General features: G+C 46.5%; 1 protein-coding gene across 2 annotated transcripts in view; it reads left to right on the plus strand.

The window, feature by feature from the left end:
- The window catches only part of obscnb (obscurin, cytoskeletal calmodulin and titin-interacting RhoGEF b), an 896,193-nt gene that overhangs the window by 843,469 nt on the left and 34,694 nt on the right, over positions 1 to 18,030 (plus strand). For both annotated transcript variants that reach the window (XM_038798455.1, XM_038798456.1), the window contains 3 exons: positions 2,390 to 2,500; positions 13,686 to 13,853; positions 14,338 to 14,460. In XM_038798455.1, coding sequence (XP_038654383.1) covers positions 2,390 to 2,500; positions 13,686 to 13,853; positions 14,338 to 14,460 — 402 coding nt within the window. The remainder of the gene's footprint in view (positions 1 to 2,389; positions 2,501 to 13,685; positions 13,854 to 14,337; positions 14,461 to 18,030) is intronic.

Raw genomic sequence — 18,030 nt, forward strand, 5'->3', positions numbered from 1 at the left:
AATTAGCAGAAAGTTGCTTTTATCGAAGAATGAGAAAGATGCAATTAATCCTTTCACTTCTGAGGCAGATCTTCAGAACTCACTATCATAGCTACCAATTTGTGTATTTTTCATATGTGAGGGACAAGTTAGTTATGGGTATGACAGTATTTTATGTATAGTTTTTACAAATTAATTATGTTTAGCTTAGCAGGTTGTGTTCACAGAAGAATTTAAGACGTTTTGGGAACAGGAAAAGACAATTTTCCATTATTTTCTTATTACTCAATTCTGCTTTCTCGTTCTACACCTCAATCTCTTGCTTCACCAGAATCCATTAATTCAAGAACTTCCATGTTAATCTTTCCCAACCATCTCTTGTCCTTGATGTAAGAGAGTTATGGCTGACTCCCCCGCTTACTCTGAGGGCACTTATTAACTTATAGGAGTGCAGTCAATCAAAATCTTGTGACTTTTCTGCTCTCATTTGAATTTGGAAATATAAAAAATCAAACGCAAACATGGACCCATTTTATAGAGATATTCTGAACTACTCGCTGCACTTTAACTTCAGTGCTGACTGAGAAAACAAAAGTGTGCGAGTGAAAACAGGGTGCTGATACAGCATTAATTCCACAGAACCAGGGTAATATTAGATGTTCCTCTAATTTCACAATAAAATGAGCAGGATTTTACATATCAGCAAAGTTCCTGTGCCCCCCACCCCGAAAAAAGTCAATGGGCACAATTCTCCCAAAAGGAAACAGAGTCCCCTAGCGAGCGCGTTTAGCCACGTGTCTCTCAGGCTCGGCCTGAACAGGGAAAATGACGCCACGGCCGCATATAATCCTGATTTGTAGTGTGGGGAGGTCTGCTCACCGGAACTCCTCATTGTAGCAAGAGATCGGGACGTCATTTTTAAAAGGCATTCCAATCTCCGAGGCCCACAAAACGATCCCCTATCTCCACCCCAGCCCAAATGCACTGGCACTGCCAGGGTACCCATATGGCACCAACAGTGCCAGGGCACCACCCTGCCGAAAGGACTCCAATTTTACGATTGCCTGGGAGACGCCCAATAGTGTCGTTCCATCTGGTCCACATTTGTGGGGACCAGTGTGGAATAGTGCCCGCCTGAAATCTCTGAGGCAAAGGGGTTGGCTTCCAAAGCCTCAGATACCTCGGGAATCTGCACCTTAGTGTGAGGCTAACTGCCTTCGTCTAATATGCAGATTTGCCTAGGAGTGATCCCGCCCATAACCTTCGCTCTAATATGCAAATTTGTCAAAAAGTGATCCCGCCCATTGTGGGTGGGATTTACATCGCAACGTCTCACGAAGATCATGTTGGATCTCGCGAGGCATGGCGAGCCAGTTAGATCCTAGGAGCGCGGTCTCCCGGCTTTCATCGGCCACGCTGCGCCGCAATGAGCTGCTTTTCGGGCACAGTGTGGCCGTTGGATCATGCCCAATGTCAAACCCACTCCTGCTCTAGGAGGCTGCCGCAAAGGTTTTTTTTTAAATAATTTTTATTGAAAAATTTTGAATTTATACAACAACAACGAACCATAAAAAAATACCAAAAATAACAATGATATTAGCAATCATAAACATTCGCCCCACCTCCATGAACAACACATCATATTAATAACAACGCAAATTAACACAATATTAAGTTACATAGTGCCGCAGAGGTATTTAACACACTCAGGAGCATTAATTATCTCAGGACGAGATTTCCACCCTGGGGAGGATGCCTCACCTCCATGAGTTGCTAACCAATCAAATAACCGGTGGCTATCTGGTCTCAGCAGCACCACTGGGAGTAATGACCACTCCTGGCCCCAATGGAAATTATTGCTACAGCCAGATGGAGAGGTAAATTGGGGTGGTTCTCGGCAAGGCCAAGCTTGAAGCCCCCAGTGAGGAGGGGTGGGAGCCAAAGTGGAAGGGGAACCTGAAGGGGGGCCTCCAGTGGGCCCAGAGCACCTTTATAGGAGGTACACATCCACCCTTTCCCGCCAACAGTCCAATGAGTGAGTCACGACAGGCTTCAGGAGGGCTCTCTCCTCCGCCTACTGTGGGAAAAATTGTGATAGGGCAGGAATTAGACCCTATTAATTGACCACTTAAGAGCTTTAATTGGCCGAATGATACGTAGGTCGGCAATAGTCTCCCCCACCACATGTAACATGGGATCATGGGAAAATAGGTCAATCAGAAAAAGCCCCATGACATTACACCCAATTTTGCACTGCCCACCTGAGAACCCATCATGGGAGCATGAAATTCTGACCAGCATTTTACCTTGCTTCTCTATATTTGAACAATTCGTGCAAATCAACCTTCTCAATTCTTGTCAATTCTGTTCCTACTCTGAATATGGAAGCTTGTGTCCTTTTTCCTTTCAGCACCATCATTTCTCGAAGACCTCATAAACCAGTCGGTTGTTCTGAGTCAGTCTGTGACCTTGTCCTGCAGATCTTCAGGCTACCCAAACCCTGACATATTGTGGTTCAAAGGTTAGATCTATTTTATACTGCCTCTCTCTACATTTTTGATTCCTCTTTAAAAAAAACTTGAATAACGATTACTAAACTAATGCATCTTACAGTCAAGGAGGAATCCTTCATTCTGTACTTCGTTAAATGATCTCTCAGCTGTAGTTTTTAATCAGGGTTATAATTTACCTCAGCACCCCAGGCTGGGTGGGCTTGTACACATAATCGCAGTCCAATTAACTGGCTATGATTGGCTTTTACAGTCAGATTGACTGCAGCACGGTAACACAGTGGTTAGCACAGTTGCTACTCAGCTCCAGGGTCCCTGGTTTGATTCCCGGCTTGGGTCACTATCTGTGTGGAGTCTGCATGTTCTCCCCGTGTCTGCGTGGGCTTCCTCCGGGTGCCCCGGTTTCCTCCCACAGTCCAAAGATGTGCAGGTTAGGTGGATTGGCCATGCTAAATTGCCCTTAGTGTCCAAAAAAGATTAGGTGGGGTTACAGGGATAGGGTGGAGGCAAGGGCTTGGGTGGGTGCTCTTTCTAAGGACAGGTCAGGAATAAGGTAGATGAACTTCGAGCATGGATCAGTACTTGGAACTATGATGTTGTGGCCATTACGGAGACATGGATTTCACAGGGGCAGGAATGGTTGTTAGATGTTCCAGAGTTTAGATGTTTTCAGAAAAAAGGGAGGGAGGTAAAAGAGGAGGGGGAGTGGCACTGTTAATTAGAGAGTGCACCACAGCTGCAGAAAAGGAGGAGTTGAGGAGGAGGATTTGTCCACTGACTCAGTATGGATGGAAATCAGAAATAAGAAAGGAGCAGTCACTTTATTGGGAGTTTTCTACAGACGCCCCAATAGCAGCAGAGAGATAGAGGAACAGATTGGCCGTCAGATCTTGGAAAGTGCAGAAGTAACAGAGTTGTTGTCATGGGTGACTTTAACTTCCCTAATATTGACTGGAACATCGTTAGTGCAAATGGTTTGGATGGAGCAGATTTTGTCAATCATAGACAATCATAGAACATATAGTGCAGAAGGAGGCCATTCAGCCCATTCTGCACCGACCCACTTAAGCCCTTATCTCCACCCTATCCCCGTAACCCAACAACCCCTCCCAACCTTTTTGGTCACTAAGGACAGTTTATCATGGCCAATCCACCTAACCTGCACGTCTTTGGACTGTGGGAGGAAACTGGAGCACCAGGAGGAAACCCATGCAGACACAAGGAGAACATGCAGACTCCGCACAGACAGTGACCCAGCGGGGAATCGAACCTGGGACCCTGGCGCTGTGAAGCCGCAGTGCTATCCACTTGTGCTACCGTGCTGCCCTCGAAGGTGTGTCCAAGAAAGATTCCTGACTCAATATGTAGATAGGCCGACTAGGGGGGAGGGCATATTGGACTTGGGGCTCAGCAACGAACCAGGCCAGGTGTCAGATGTCTCGGTAGGAGAGCATTTCGATGACAGTGACCACAACTCCTTGACCTTTACCATAATCATGGAGAGGGATAGGAATAGACAGTATGGGAATGTATTTAATTGGGGCAGAGGAAATTATACTGCTATTAGACAGCAGCTGAGGAGCATAAAGTGGGAACAATTGTTCTTGGGGTAATGCACAACAGTAATGTGGGGGTTGTTTAAGGAGCACTTGCGAGTGCTGGATAGTTTTGTCCCACTGAGACGAGGAAGGAATGGTAAGGTGAAGGAGCCTTAGATGACAAGAGAAGTGGAGCTTCTAGTCAAGAGGAAGAAGGAAGCTTATGTAAGGTTGAGGAAGCAAGGATCTGACTCGGCTCCTGAGGGTTACAAGGTAGCCAGGTAGGAACTCAAAAACGGACTGAGGAGAGCTAAATGGCGGCATGAAAAATCCCTGGCGGGAAGGATTAGGGAAAACCCCAAGGCGTTCTACACTTATGTGAGAAATAAGAGGATGATCAGAGTGGGAGTAGTGCCGATCAGGGATAGTGGAGGGAACTTGTGCCTAGAGTCTAAGGAGATGAGGGAGCCCCTCAATGAATATTTTGCTTCAGTATTCACTAGAGAGAGGGACCTTATTGCTCATGAGAACAGTGTGAACCAGGTTAATAGACTCGAACAAGTCGATATTAGTAAGGAGGATGTGCTGGAAACTTTGAAAAGCATCAGGATAGATACGTCCCTGGGCCTTGCAGGATATACCCAAGGTTACTACGGGAAGCAAGGGAGGCAATTGCCGCGCCGCTGGCGATGATCTTTACGTCCTCACTCTCCACTGGAGTAGTACCGGATGATTGGAGGGAGGCGAATGTTGTTCCCGTGTTCAAGAAAGGGAATAGGGAAATCCCTGGGAATTACAGACCCATCAGTCTTACGTCTGTGGTGAGCAAAACATTGGGAAGGATTCTGAGAGATAGGATTTATGATTATTTAGAAAAACATAGTTTGATTAAAGATAGTCAGCATGACTTTGTGAGGGGCAGATCATGCCTCACAAGCCTCATTGAATTCTTTGAGGATATAACGAGACACATTGATGAAGGTCGGGCAGTGGATGTGGTGTATATGGATTTCAGTAAGTTATTTGAAAAGGTTCCCCATGGTAGGCTCATTCAGAAAGTTAAGGGGCATGAAATACAGGGAAATTTGGCTGTCTGAATACAGAATTGGCTGCCCAAAAGAAGACAGCGAGTGGTAGTGGATGGAAAGTATTCCGCCTGGAGGTCATTGACCAGTGGTGTCCCGCAAGGATCTGTTCTGGGACCTCTGCTCTTTGTGGTTTTTATAAATGATTTGGATGAGGAAGTGGAAGGGTGGGTTAGTAAGTTTGCCGATGACACAAAGGTTGGGGGAGTTGTAGATAGTGTTGAGGCTTGTTACAGGTTACAACAGGACATTGACAGGATGCAGAGCTGGGCTGAGAAGTGGCAGACGGAGTTCAACACAGAGAAATGTGAAGTGATTCATTTTGGAAGGCCAAATTTGAATGCTGAATACAGGGTTAAAGTCAGGATTCTTGGAAGTGTGGAGGAACAGAGGGATCTTGGGGTCCACGTACATAGATCCTTCAAAGTTGCCACCCAGGTTGAATAGGGTTGTTAAGAAGGCGTTTGATGTGTTAGCTTTCATTAACAGGGGGATTGAGTTTAAGAGCCACAAGATTTTGCTGCAGCTTTATAAAACCCTGGTTAGATCACACTTGGAATATTGTGTCCAGTTCTGGTCACCTCATTATAGGAAGGATGTGGATGCTTTGGAGAGGGTGCAGAGGAGATTTACCAGGATGCTGTCTGGACTGGAGGGCATGCCTTATGAAGAACGGTTGAGGGAGGTAGGGCTTTTCTCACTGGAGCAAAGAAGGTTGGGAGGTGATTTGATAGAGGTGTACAAGGCTATGAGAGGCATGGATAGAGTGGATAGCCAGAGACTTTCCCCCAGGGTGGAAATGGCTGTCATGAGGAGACATCATTTAAAGGTGATTGGAGGAATGTATAGGGGAGATGTCAGAGGTAGGTTCTTTACACAGAGAGTGGTGGATGTGTGGAATGCACTGCCAGCAGAGGTGGTGGAGTCAGAGTCATTAGGGACATTTAAGTGACTCTTAGACAGGCACATGGACAGCAGTAAATTGAAGGGGTGTACATTAGGTTGATCTTAGATTAGGATAAATGGTCGGCACAACATCGTGGGCTGAAGGGCCTGTACTGTGCTGTACTGTTCTCTGTTCTATGTAGGTGCAGACTCGATGGGCCGAATTGCCTTTTTCTGCACTCTAAATTCTATGATTCTATGACATTACCATCTGGTCATATACAGCTGGAATGGTCACTTTGTTGGATTATGGTTCCACCGATCCTGCTTGCCCTCCTGTACTTTACTTAAGGGCCGTTATTTTCGGAATAGAGGCTAAAATTGGTTTAATAAAAGGAAAGAAAATGTTGTTGAACATTTTTTTAAAATCTCGTTTTATTGGTCTTGCCTTTCCGTTCTGTTTTGAAGACCTGCACAGCATTTATTTTGGTCTTTACGGTTAAATCTGTTTCATTAGTGATTTATGAGAAATTTTTCTCAGACAATGTACGGCTTCAGCTTTGAAAGTGTTGAATTTTCAAATTTCTCCGCAATTCACGACATGCTTAGACTGTATACCTCCAGTTTCTGTGTATCTTTTGCCAAGTTGCAGTAGACTATTGAGAGGGAACCCACACACATTAGGAACTCAACCCTTAATTTCATACTCAGATTCAATTTCAAATTTCACTGTTTTGACCTTGTTGTAGCTGAATCTCAATAGCATTTCCAGTGAGACATGAAGGGCGGGATTCTCCCGGAATTGGCAGGACGGCCCGTACTAGTGCCAAGAGCGGCGTGAACCACTCCAGCGTCGGGCCGTCCGGAAGTTGCGGAATCCTCCACACTTCCGCACTTAAATGAGTCATCATTTAAATAGGCATTCGCAGGATTCATAAGGCACGGGACCTAAAGGCCACGCTTGTGAGACCTCGCCAGGGCACTGTTTAGCATTGGTTTCCACAAATGTGGACCAGTCGTCATGGCACCTGGAAAGGTCTCCAGAAGACATGGCAGGGTATCACTCTGACACTCTCTCTGGCATCTTGGCACTGCGGCCACGGCGGAGAGAAAGTCCCCGAGGTTAAAAAAACAACAAAGTGCCATTAAATAGCATGTGTTTCTCGGCTAAATCATACTCCTAGTTTCTAATCCATTTGCCAGTGATGGACCTGTGTCAAGTGAATTTGAGTAGTCTTAACTTTCGTGTTGAGCAAAGTAAGATAACACGGGCTGTTACTGGATGCAGCTTTACCTGAGAGATACTCCACACCTTGAAGGTAGTTCAATATGATTTATTGAACCTGTCACACAGTTAGCTCAATCCTCTGTGAGTTTGACTCTCTGCTAAACTAGTGTGATTAATCTGTCTGACTGAACCAGACTAGCTCTTAGCCACGTCCTGTGGGAGTTATGTGATATGTACACCCTGTAGATCAGTGTTCTGCAAACTTTTTTTCCAGGGGCCCATTTTTACCAACCGGCCAACCTTTGGGACCCACGCTGGCCAACCTTCGCAACACACGCCGGCCGACTTTCGCGACCCACGCCGGCTGACCTGCGGGACCCACCATTTTCTCTTACCTTGTTTGCTGCTGACAAAAATGGAGGAAATGGTTTTGGGTCCCTTTGGCCCTCGTACACGCTCCTCCAATGGAACCTGTTGGATGAAGGTGAAGCCTTCTGATGTTGGAAAGTATGGAGTCTCCATCTGTCCAAAGTTCTGAATTTTTTTCCTGTAAAATTTTATCAAATAAACCCGAACTTGTAAAAAAAATAAAATAAATGAAAAAAATAAAAATTAAATGAATAAAATAAATGAAGAAAAACCACTACAGAACTTGTAAAACAAAAAGCTGCAACCGTTTAAAAAAATAGTGGTCGCACTGCGCATGCGTGCCCGATTATCGGCGCACAAGCGCAATGCACCCACTTTTTTTTACATGTTCGCGCAATGCGATCATTGATCATCGTGCATGCAGGCGCACTGCAGCCGATTTTTTTCTTTTAACATGTTCGCGGCCGCTTGCAGCTGGCGTTATGAAAAGCCGGCTGCTGCGCAGGGATTTGCGCGATCGGGAGCGGCGCGGACAACGGCTCAGCTACCCTCCCGACACCCGTCCGCGACCCACCCCCGACTTTGAAGAACACTGCTGTACTTGTCACCAGTGGAAAGAGGCGGTGTGTGAGTGCCTCGTACCCTTTATAGTGGGAAACCACCCCCAAGTCTTCTGCCTGCTGACTGGTTATGTCCAGTTCTCTGTATTCATTAGCTGCCTGTCTGTATCTCATTATGTGCATGTCTGCATATCATGACATCTCCCCTTTTAAAATGTTTTTCTATGGCCTATGTGAAAGTATTTACATGTGTCGGCCGAAAAACTAACTTATTTACATACAGTAGCAGATGGGAACATATGTAAATGTGAAAACAGGTAAGGTGCGAAAAGAGAACATAGCAAACAAAACAAATGTTCATAAGTCCAGTTTTTGGGGCTTGCGTCTCATCCTGGTCGACCGCCGAAGAGGTGGTGGTGGGGACAACGGCGCGTTGATAGGCGGGATTGTAACCTGACTGGTGGCCTCGTGGTTCAAGGTATCAGGAGGTGGCACAATAACAGATGGAAACAATGAAGAGTGTGGTTGCAGGCGGGCAACTGTGCGCAGTGCCCGTCTGTGGCGCCGCACAACAGAGCCATCAGCCATACGCACAACATACGCTCGGGGAGCAGCCTGTCGAACAACAACAGCTGGAGCTGACCAGCCTCCCTCAGGTAGTTTGATTCGAACAGCATCCTCCGGGAGTAGCACAGGCAAATCAGTGGCGTGAGCATCATAGCTCTGCTTTTGCCAGTCCCTGAGTTTCTGCACCTTCTGCTGAACCTGGAGGTGATCCAGGTCAGGCAAGTGTATGACTGGAAGAGTTGTCCGCAGGTCCCTGTCCATCAGGAGTTGAGCCAATGACATGCCGGTAGACAGAGGGGTTGCCCTGTACGCAAGCAACGCAAGATTGGCGTCAGACGCAGAATCCGCAGCCTTGCAGATGAGCTGCTTCACTATGTGCACCCCTTTCTCAACCTTCTCGTTGCACTGTGGGTAATGCGGGCTGGAAGTGACGTGATGAAACTGATATACCTGGGCAAATCTTGACCACTCTTGGCTGCTGAAGCAAGGACCGTTGTCACTCATGACAGCGAGTGGAATACCATGCTTGGAGAACGTCTCCTTATAGGCCTTGATGACGGTCTTAGATGTGAGGTCCAAGAGCTTCACAACTTCTGGGTAGTTAGAAAAATAATCAATGTTTAACACATAATCACGACCATTGGCATGAAAGAGGTCGATGCCTACCTTGGACCACGGGGTGGTCACGATTTCGTGCTGCTGAAGCATATCCTTGCCCTGTGCTGGCTGGAAGCGTTGACAGGTCGGACAGTTGAGGACCATATTTGAGATGTCCTGACTAATCCCAACCAGTAGACAGCCTGCCTGGCTCTGTGCCTGCACTTCTCGACACCCAAACATTCCTCATGGATTTGCCGGAGCACCAAGCTCTGGAGACTGAGTGGAATGACAATGCGGTCCAGCTTGAGGAGGATGCCATCAACTACCATCAGGTCGTCCTTCACATTGAAAAATTGAGGGCACTGCCCTTTTTGCCAGCCATTGGCGAGGTGGTGCATGACACGCTGCAGAAGAGGGTCTTTGGCTGTCTCCTCGCGAATGCGAATCATCTTTTCATCCAACGCCGGAAGGTTGCTGGTCCACAACTGCACCTGTGATTCGATCTGTTGGACGAATGCCGGCGGGTCAGCAGGCAAGGTTATGGAGCGGGACAAGGCATCCGCAAGAATGAGCTCCTTGCCAGGCGTGTACACGAGTTCAAAGTCATACCTCCGGAGTCTGAGGTGGATACGCTGCAGCCGGGGCGTCATGTCGTTCAGGTCCTTGTGGATAATGTGGACCAGAGGCCTGTGGTCCGTCTCGACAGTGAACATCGGCAGGCCGTAGACATAATCGTGGAACTTGAGAATTCCAGTAAGCAGGCCCAGGCATTCCTTTTCAATTTGGGCATACCGCTGCTCGGTGGGTGTCATTGCCCGTGATGCGTAGCCAACCGGTGCCCAGGATGAGGTGTCATCACGCTGGAGCAACATCGCGCCGATGCCGTCCTGGCTCACATCTGTCAAGATTTTTGTTTCCCTGTCAGGGTCAAAAAATGCCAATACAGGTGCAGTGGTGAGCTTGGCTTTCAGCTCCAACCACTCTGCTTGATGAGCTGCCTGCCACTCACAGACAGTAAACTTTTTTACCAGGTGTCTGAGGGCCGTGGTGTGTGAGGCCAGGTTTGGGATAAACTTGCCCAAGAAGTTTATTTTGTTGTGCGTATGGCTGATGGCTCTGTTGTGCGGCGCCACAGACGGGCACTGCGCACAGTTGCCCGCCCGCAACCACACTCTTCATTGTTTCCATCTGTTATTGTGCCACCTCCTGATCCCATGCCTAAAAAACGTAGTACCGCCTTCTTGTCTTCAGGGGTCTTCATGGCTTCGATGACCTTGACCTTGTCTGTGTCCGGGCACACACTGTGTTGAGATATCTGGTCACCTAAGAACTTAAGTGTCGACATGCCAAAGCAACACTTGGCCCTGTTCAGCTTGAGGCCATTGGCAAGGACACGGCGGAATACCTGCTGGAGACGAGAGATGTGCTCTTCGGGGGTTGTGGACCATATGATAACACCATCCACATACACATGAACCCCTTCAATGCCCTCCATCATCTACTCCATGATTCTATGGAAGATTTCCGAGGCCGAGACAATGCCAAACCGCATCCGAAGGTGCAGAACCTTCTGCTGGACTCATCCAGCTGGATTTGCCAAAATCCCTGTGAAGCATCTAGCTTTGTGAAAAACCGGGCGTGTGCCATCTCACTTGTGAGTTCCTCCCGCTTCGGGATGGCGTAGTGCTCCCGCATTATATTCTGGTTGAGATCCTTGGGATCAATACAGATGCGCAGCTCACCCGAAGGCATTTTCACACAGACCATCGAGCTGATCCAGTCCGTCGGTTCCTTAACTTTAGAAATGATGCCCTGATCCTGAAGAGCCTTGAGCTGTGCCTTCAGGCGCTCCTTCAGTGGAGCCGGGACCCGGCATGGTGCGTGGCCCACAGGCGTGGCATCAGGCCGCAACAGGATCTTGTACCGATATGGCAGAGTGCCCATCCCGTCGAACACATCCGGATACTGAGCTAGGATGTTGTCAATGCCGGCTTGAAGATCCCCGTTGGGGGAGGTCATTATGTAGACCCGCTGTACAAGGTGTAGCTGCTTGCATGCCTGTGCGCCGAGCAGGGAGGCCCTGTCTGGCTTGACAATCTCAAACCGTAGCCTTGCGTCTTTGTTCTTGTTGGAGGCGAGCAGATGGCAGGATCCCAGTGCTGGATGGCAATTGCCGTTATGGTCCAGGAGCTGGCAGGCCGCGAGAAGGAGCTTGGGTGGCTTCTTGATGCGGTTGAAATCCGCCTGTGAAAGGAGATTGGCAGCTCACCTGTGTCGAGCTTGAACTGGATTGAGCATTGACTTACTCACAGCACCGCACGCCATTCGTCCGAAGAATCCACATTGATGATGGACAGGCATTGTGATGATGTCAGTGAGGCATGTTCATGTGTGGTAATGATGCCCACATGGTAGGGGGACTCAAGGCAGGCGTCCTCTGGGTTCGTTCTACTGCCAGGATCAGAATCCTGTAAACCTAGCTGTACACTCTTAAGCGTCTGGTTTGGAATTGGGAGCGCTGGCCCTTGACTGGTGGTGCAGACCTGCACATGGCTATATATTGTCCAGGCTTCCCACAATTTAAAGATCGCCTGCCTCTTGCAGGGCAGTGTCTCTTTAAGTGGGCGGTGCCGCAGTTCGGGCACGTCATGACGTCATTACGCTCCGTGCGTCGTCGCACATGCGCAGTGCGGTCGGCAGACGTTCGCACCTGCACAGTGTGGTGATCGGCCGCTTCATCGTCCCAGTCGCATCGTGCATACGTGGGGCTCCGGGAAGAGCACGTGAAATGGCAGCTTTCATCTGCCTCGTGGGAGGCAAGTTCTTCCTTTTCAACCGATATATATTGGGAATACCGATTTTTGGCATGCTCATGCACTGTAAATGTTTCAATCGCGACTGGCAGGGTCATATTCTTGATTTTTAAAAGCTGTTCTCTCAGAGGATCAGAGTAAACTCTGAAAACGATCTTGTCCCTGATCATGGAGTCAGCAATATCACCAAAGTTGCAGGACAGCACTAATAGACGGAGATTAGTTAGGAAGGAGGTGAAAGATTAATCTTTACCTTGGAGGCGTTGTTTGAACATATAGCGCTCGAAGATTTCATTGGTGTCCACTTCACAATGACTATTAAACTTGTCCAGGACGGTCTGAAACTTTGTCTTGTCCTGGCCTTCGGTGAAGTTCAGCGAGTTGAAGAGTTGGATGGCTTAATCCCCCGCAGTTGAATGGAAAAGCGTGATCTTCCTTGTATCAAACGCACCCTCGAGGTCTGAGGCTTCGATGTACAGCAGAAACCTTTGCTTGAAAGTCCACCAGTTGGCACTGAGATTGCAGGAGGTCCACAACTGTTGAGGGGCCTCGATCTTCTACATGGTGCTGGGATACATTAGTGGTCGTCACGGAACAGATTGAGGTAAATCATCTAGGGATTGCAGTCTCCTGGTATCATGTCGTGTTAAGCACAGTAAGATAACACGGGCTGCAACTGGATGCAGCTTTACCTGAGAGATGCTCCACACCTTGAAGTTAGGTCAATATGATTTATTGAACCTGTCACACAGTTAGCTCAATCCTCTGAGTTTAACTCTCTGCTAACCTAGTGTGATTAATCTGTCTGACTGAACCAGACTAGCTCTTAGCCACATGCTGTAGGAGTTATATGATATGTACACCCTGACTCACACTGTAGATGTCACCAGTGGAAAGAGGCGGAGTGTGAGTGCCTCGTGCCTTTTATAGTGAGATACCACCCCCAACTCTTCTGCCTGCTGACTGGTTATGTCCAGTTCTCTGTATTCATTAGCTGCCTGTCTGTGTCTCATTATGTGCATGTCTGCATATCATGACATTAACCTACTTCTAAGAGCACATTTTTAAAAATCTCTTTATATTTATATGTTATGTTGCCACCTAGCTCCTGCAGACCTTAATTTTAACTGAGTACAGTCTTGTATGTTTCATGTCGATTGTGTCCTACACAGCCCAATCAGTTGAAAGTGAGCAGCATTAAGGGAATCCAAAGCAAAATACTGTGGGTGCTGGAAATATGGGGGAAACACAGAAAATGCTGAAAGTACTCAACAGGTCAGGCATCATCTGTAGAGAGAGAAAAACAGAGTTCATGTTTCAGGTAGATGACCTTTCATCAGAAACTCCTGACAAAAAGTCCTCAAGCTGAAATGTCAACTCTGTTTCTCCATAAATGCTGTCTAACCTGCTGATTACTTCCAGCATTTTAAGTTTCTATTTCAATATTACAAAACATTTCTCAATTCAGAAACATAGACAATGGAATTTTTCACATTTAAATGTTTCAACCCAACACTCAAGTTATTTTTCATGGTTTATTATTTTCCACAGAGGACCAGTTGGTGTGCTGCGGTGATCGAATACTGTCATCAACCACAAGCAGAAATTGCCAACTTTTAACTATCCTAAATGTGACAGGGGATGATCTTGGGAGATATACATGTGTGGCTAAAAACCGCTTAGGCAAAGCTTCAACTTGCTGCTTACTGAATCTTGCAGGTAATTAGATCTTTGCCTATGATTGATCTTGTCCAATTCTGGAGAGCATTCATAAATCGAGCTAAATCCCACAAATCATTCAGCTGATAACCGGGTCAGAAATGGAACAATGCATCACTGGTCCTGGGATAGGAACGGTGGAGAAAATGAAGCAGCCATTCCTGATGCAATCTTGTGAACCTGATGGAAAAGTGAACCTGTCTGTATCTCTAAGTCAAGATGAGGGGTGGGGAGGGTGGCTTTACAGCCTGAAACACCATCTTACATTTGAATAGTCAAGTACATAGGAAACTAGTCACTTGGATGTGGTACTGAAGGGAACGCAAGTGAAGGAATCAGTATTTTCAGAAGAGGAGAGGATAAAATTGGAGAAAGGGGCAAGAAGGTTATTGTAAATGATTTGGTACATGTCTCCAATTTTTGATGACCAGTCAGTAGTTCCTTTTCCTTTGGCTACATTGATACACTATCTTTCTATTTGTAGTTGTGCCTTGTCGCCCTGATTCTCCTGAAGTAGCACAGGTCTATGAAGATGGAGCTTTAGTGATATGGAAGCCGCTTGTAACCAACACTCCAATCATGTACATTATTGAGTGTAAGAGAAAGGGTAAGTAAAGATGTTACTTTGCTTGGCACAGTGAAAAGAGTTACATCATTGATGGCTGTACAGTTGGGAAAACACGACAGTTCACTTGTATCTGACACACTGGGCAGGATTTTCCATTCTGAAGACTGAGTGGGAAAGTCAGCATAGTTCCCGCTGAGCGGTGGGATGGGTGAATGAGCACGATCTTACGCTTTTGAGCTCAATAAATACGAATCCGCAAAGAGCTCAGCAAATCCCATGGTAGGGCAGACAGGAAGTCACTCGCCCCACCGTTATTCATGGAGTCGAAGTTGCTGGCAGCATTTTTAAAGGGCACCCGGACACAAGTTGCAGGCGAGAATCTCCGTTTTACTCCTCCAGGGTCCTTGCAACTGCAGCTCGTACTGAGAAGCTCGCAGATGTAAGCAACGTACAAATTGGCTAAATGTGAGGTTATCCACTTTGGTAGCAAACGCAGGAAGGCAGATTATTATCTGAATAGCCAGAAATTAGGAGAGGGAAATATGCAAGAGACCTGGGTGTCCTCGCACACCGGCTGCTGAAGGTAAACAAGAACAAAGAATAGTACAGCACAGGAACCGACCCGTCGGCCCTCCAAGCCTGCTCTGACCATGCTGCCCGTATAAACTAAAATTTTCTACACTTCCGGGGTCCGTATCTCTCTATTTCCATGCTATTCATATATTTGTCAAGATGCCCCTTAAACGTCACTATTGTCCCTGCTTCCGCCACCTCCTCCGGCAGATGGTTCCAGCCACCCACTACCTCCGTGTAAAAAACTTGCCTCATACATCTCCTCTAAACCTTGCCCCTCGTACTTTAAACCTGTGCCCCGTAGTAATTGACCCCTCTACCCTGGGAAAAAGCCTCTGACTATTCACCCTGTCTATGTCCCTCATAATTTTGTAGACCTCTATCAGGTCGCCATTCAACCTCCTTCATTCCAGTGAGAACAAACCAAGTTTATTCAACCTCTCCTCATAGCTAATGCCCTCCATACCTGGCAACATCTTGGTAAATCTCTTCTGCACCCTCTCTAAAGCCTCCACATCCTTCTGGTAGTGTGGCGACCAGAATTGAACACTATACTCCAAGTGTGGCCTAACTGAGGTTCTATACAGCTGCAACATGACTTGCCAATTTTTATACTCAATGCCCCGGCCAATGAAGGCAAGCCTGCCGTATGCCTTCTTGACTACCTTCTCCACCTGTGTTGCCCCTTTCAGTGACCTGTGGACCTGTACACCTAGATCTCTCTGACTGTCAATACTCTTGAGGGTTCTACCATTCATTTTATATTTCCTACCTGTATTAGACCTTCCAAAATGCATTACTCACATTTGTCCGGATTAAACTCCATCTGCCATCTCTCCGCCCAAGTCTCCAAACAATCTAAATCCTGCTGTATCTTCTGGCAGTCTTCATCGCTATCCACAATTCCACCAACCTGTGTCATCCACAAACTTACTAATCAGACCAGTTACATTTTCCTCCAAATCATTTATATATACTACGAACAGCAAAGGTCCCAGCACTGATCCCTGCGGAACAGCACTAGTCACAGCCCTCCAATCAGAAAAGCACCTTTCCATTGCTACTCTCTGCCTTCTATGACCTACCCAGTTCTGTATCCAAAAGGGGGGGTAAAGGCGTATAGTATCATAATCCAATTGTTTCATATTTAAGAAATGTTTTTTCCTTGCTGTGAAAACTGAATGAATGGGCCTGCAATTCTGTCCCTCCATGTTGTATAAAGAAAATCAAAGTTCTGGGGTGGGATTTTCCGTCCCGCCATCCCCGTTTTCCTGCGCAGCGCGCCCCCGGTGTCAGCAGGATTCTCCATTCCCACAGTCGACCAATGGTATTTCCTATTGTGGGCCACCCCATGCCGTTCCTGAAACGCGCGAGCGTGGTTTTGCTGCCAGCGGGGACGGAAGATCCCGCCAATGGAGAATCCCGCAGGCAGTCTTTTGAACCAGGGTTCCATTCTGGGGTCTTCCCATCCAGTTATAACATCAATTGGGATTGTAACATTGTTCAGATAATTATTTGAGTACTGGTGAAGGAAGTCTGACTATTGGAGGTTCTAGATATTTTGTTTCAAATGAAGAAGTATTCTCTTATCGTCAAACAAAATACATGAACAAATTAAAATTTAAACAATATGGAGGAACATCAGTCATTGTTGATACAATTTGCAATCCAGGAAGTTTTATGAAGGAAAAAGTATCAGTAAGATGTATTAATGGAAGGGATGAACTTGTTTCTTTGTGTAAGGTTAATTTAAGAAATAATGTTGTAAATTGAATTGTTACAGTAGAAATCATTCCTAAATTACCTATTTGAGGAATAGATTTCATCCTCAGTAATGATTTGGCTTGTGGAGACAGTAATGTGATGACAACTGTATAACAACAACCAGTTGATCATGTTGATCTTAACAAACTTTTGAAAACTACCGTGGAAAAAAATGACACACTTATTCCTGATAACGAGCAATCGAAGAAAAACCTGAAAATCAACTGTCATGTGTAAAGGAGAACTGATGAGGACAATTGAGAATCAGTCAAGGAAAGTGGAACATTTGACTGAGGGTTTGAACTGTCTGAAGGATAAACTTGAAAACACAAACTTAGCAAAGGTTGATCTTCGATTAAAATTTATTGAACTTTAAGCAGCCAAAGTATTTATGAAGTATCACGGAAAATGCCTTGAACAAGAAAAGGGGGTTCTGGGAAATCAGAATAATTGGTTGAATGTAGAATTTAAAAGCAAAACTAACGAACTGTTAGAACGTATTTAATAATAACCGCTTATTGTCACAAGTAGGCTTCAATGAAGTTACTGTGAAAAGCTCCTGTCGCCACATTCGGCGCCTGTTCGGGGAGGCCGGTACGGGAATTGACCCCGCGCTGCTGCCTTGTTCTGCATTACAAGCCAGCTGTTTAGCCCACTGTGCCAAACCAGCCCGAACAATGCGATTTTTGTACTTCAAAGCAAAATGGAGTAAATGAAGAGGAAGATGGATTGTTTGGAGTGTCGCAATCTGAAAGTTGTTTCTGCGAATAAAAACTCATTGTGGAATACTGATAGTTGGGTAAAGAACTTATCCAAATAATATCCCTGATGTATCAAAGTCAGTAATGGACAATAAGCAAACAACTGAAGTACATGCTGGCAGGGAACTTAATTTGGAGGGAAAACTTAATTCCAATGAGTTAGCCTTTTAATTAGCATTCATGCGACTGAGGTCATGCATGCAAATGAGATGCCCGACTTTATTCATCAGGAAGTTTGCCCTGCCTTTAGCCCGCCTTAAACATTGGTAGAACAAAATTCCAACAGTGGATCCTGTCATCGGGAAACAGATTTTTTGCTTCCTGCCAACATTAGTTCCCCACTGTTGCCGGGTATGGAAAATTCTCACTACAAGATATAATGGGCGTGATTGTCCGCTCCCAGGAAAAATCGTGAAGGCCGTCGTGAACTCAGCCGGGTTTCACGACGGCCTCGGAGCCCACTCCTCTCACCGAATTCACCCCCACCCGAGGGGCTAGGAGCGGCATTCCG

This window comes from Scyliorhinus canicula, chromosome 5 (genome assembly GCF_902713615.1).
Source record: "Scyliorhinus canicula chromosome 5, sScyCan1.1, whole genome shotgun sequence".
Lineage (NCBI taxonomy): Eukaryota > Metazoa > Chordata > Chondrichthyes > Carcharhiniformes > Scyliorhinidae > Scyliorhinus > Scyliorhinus canicula.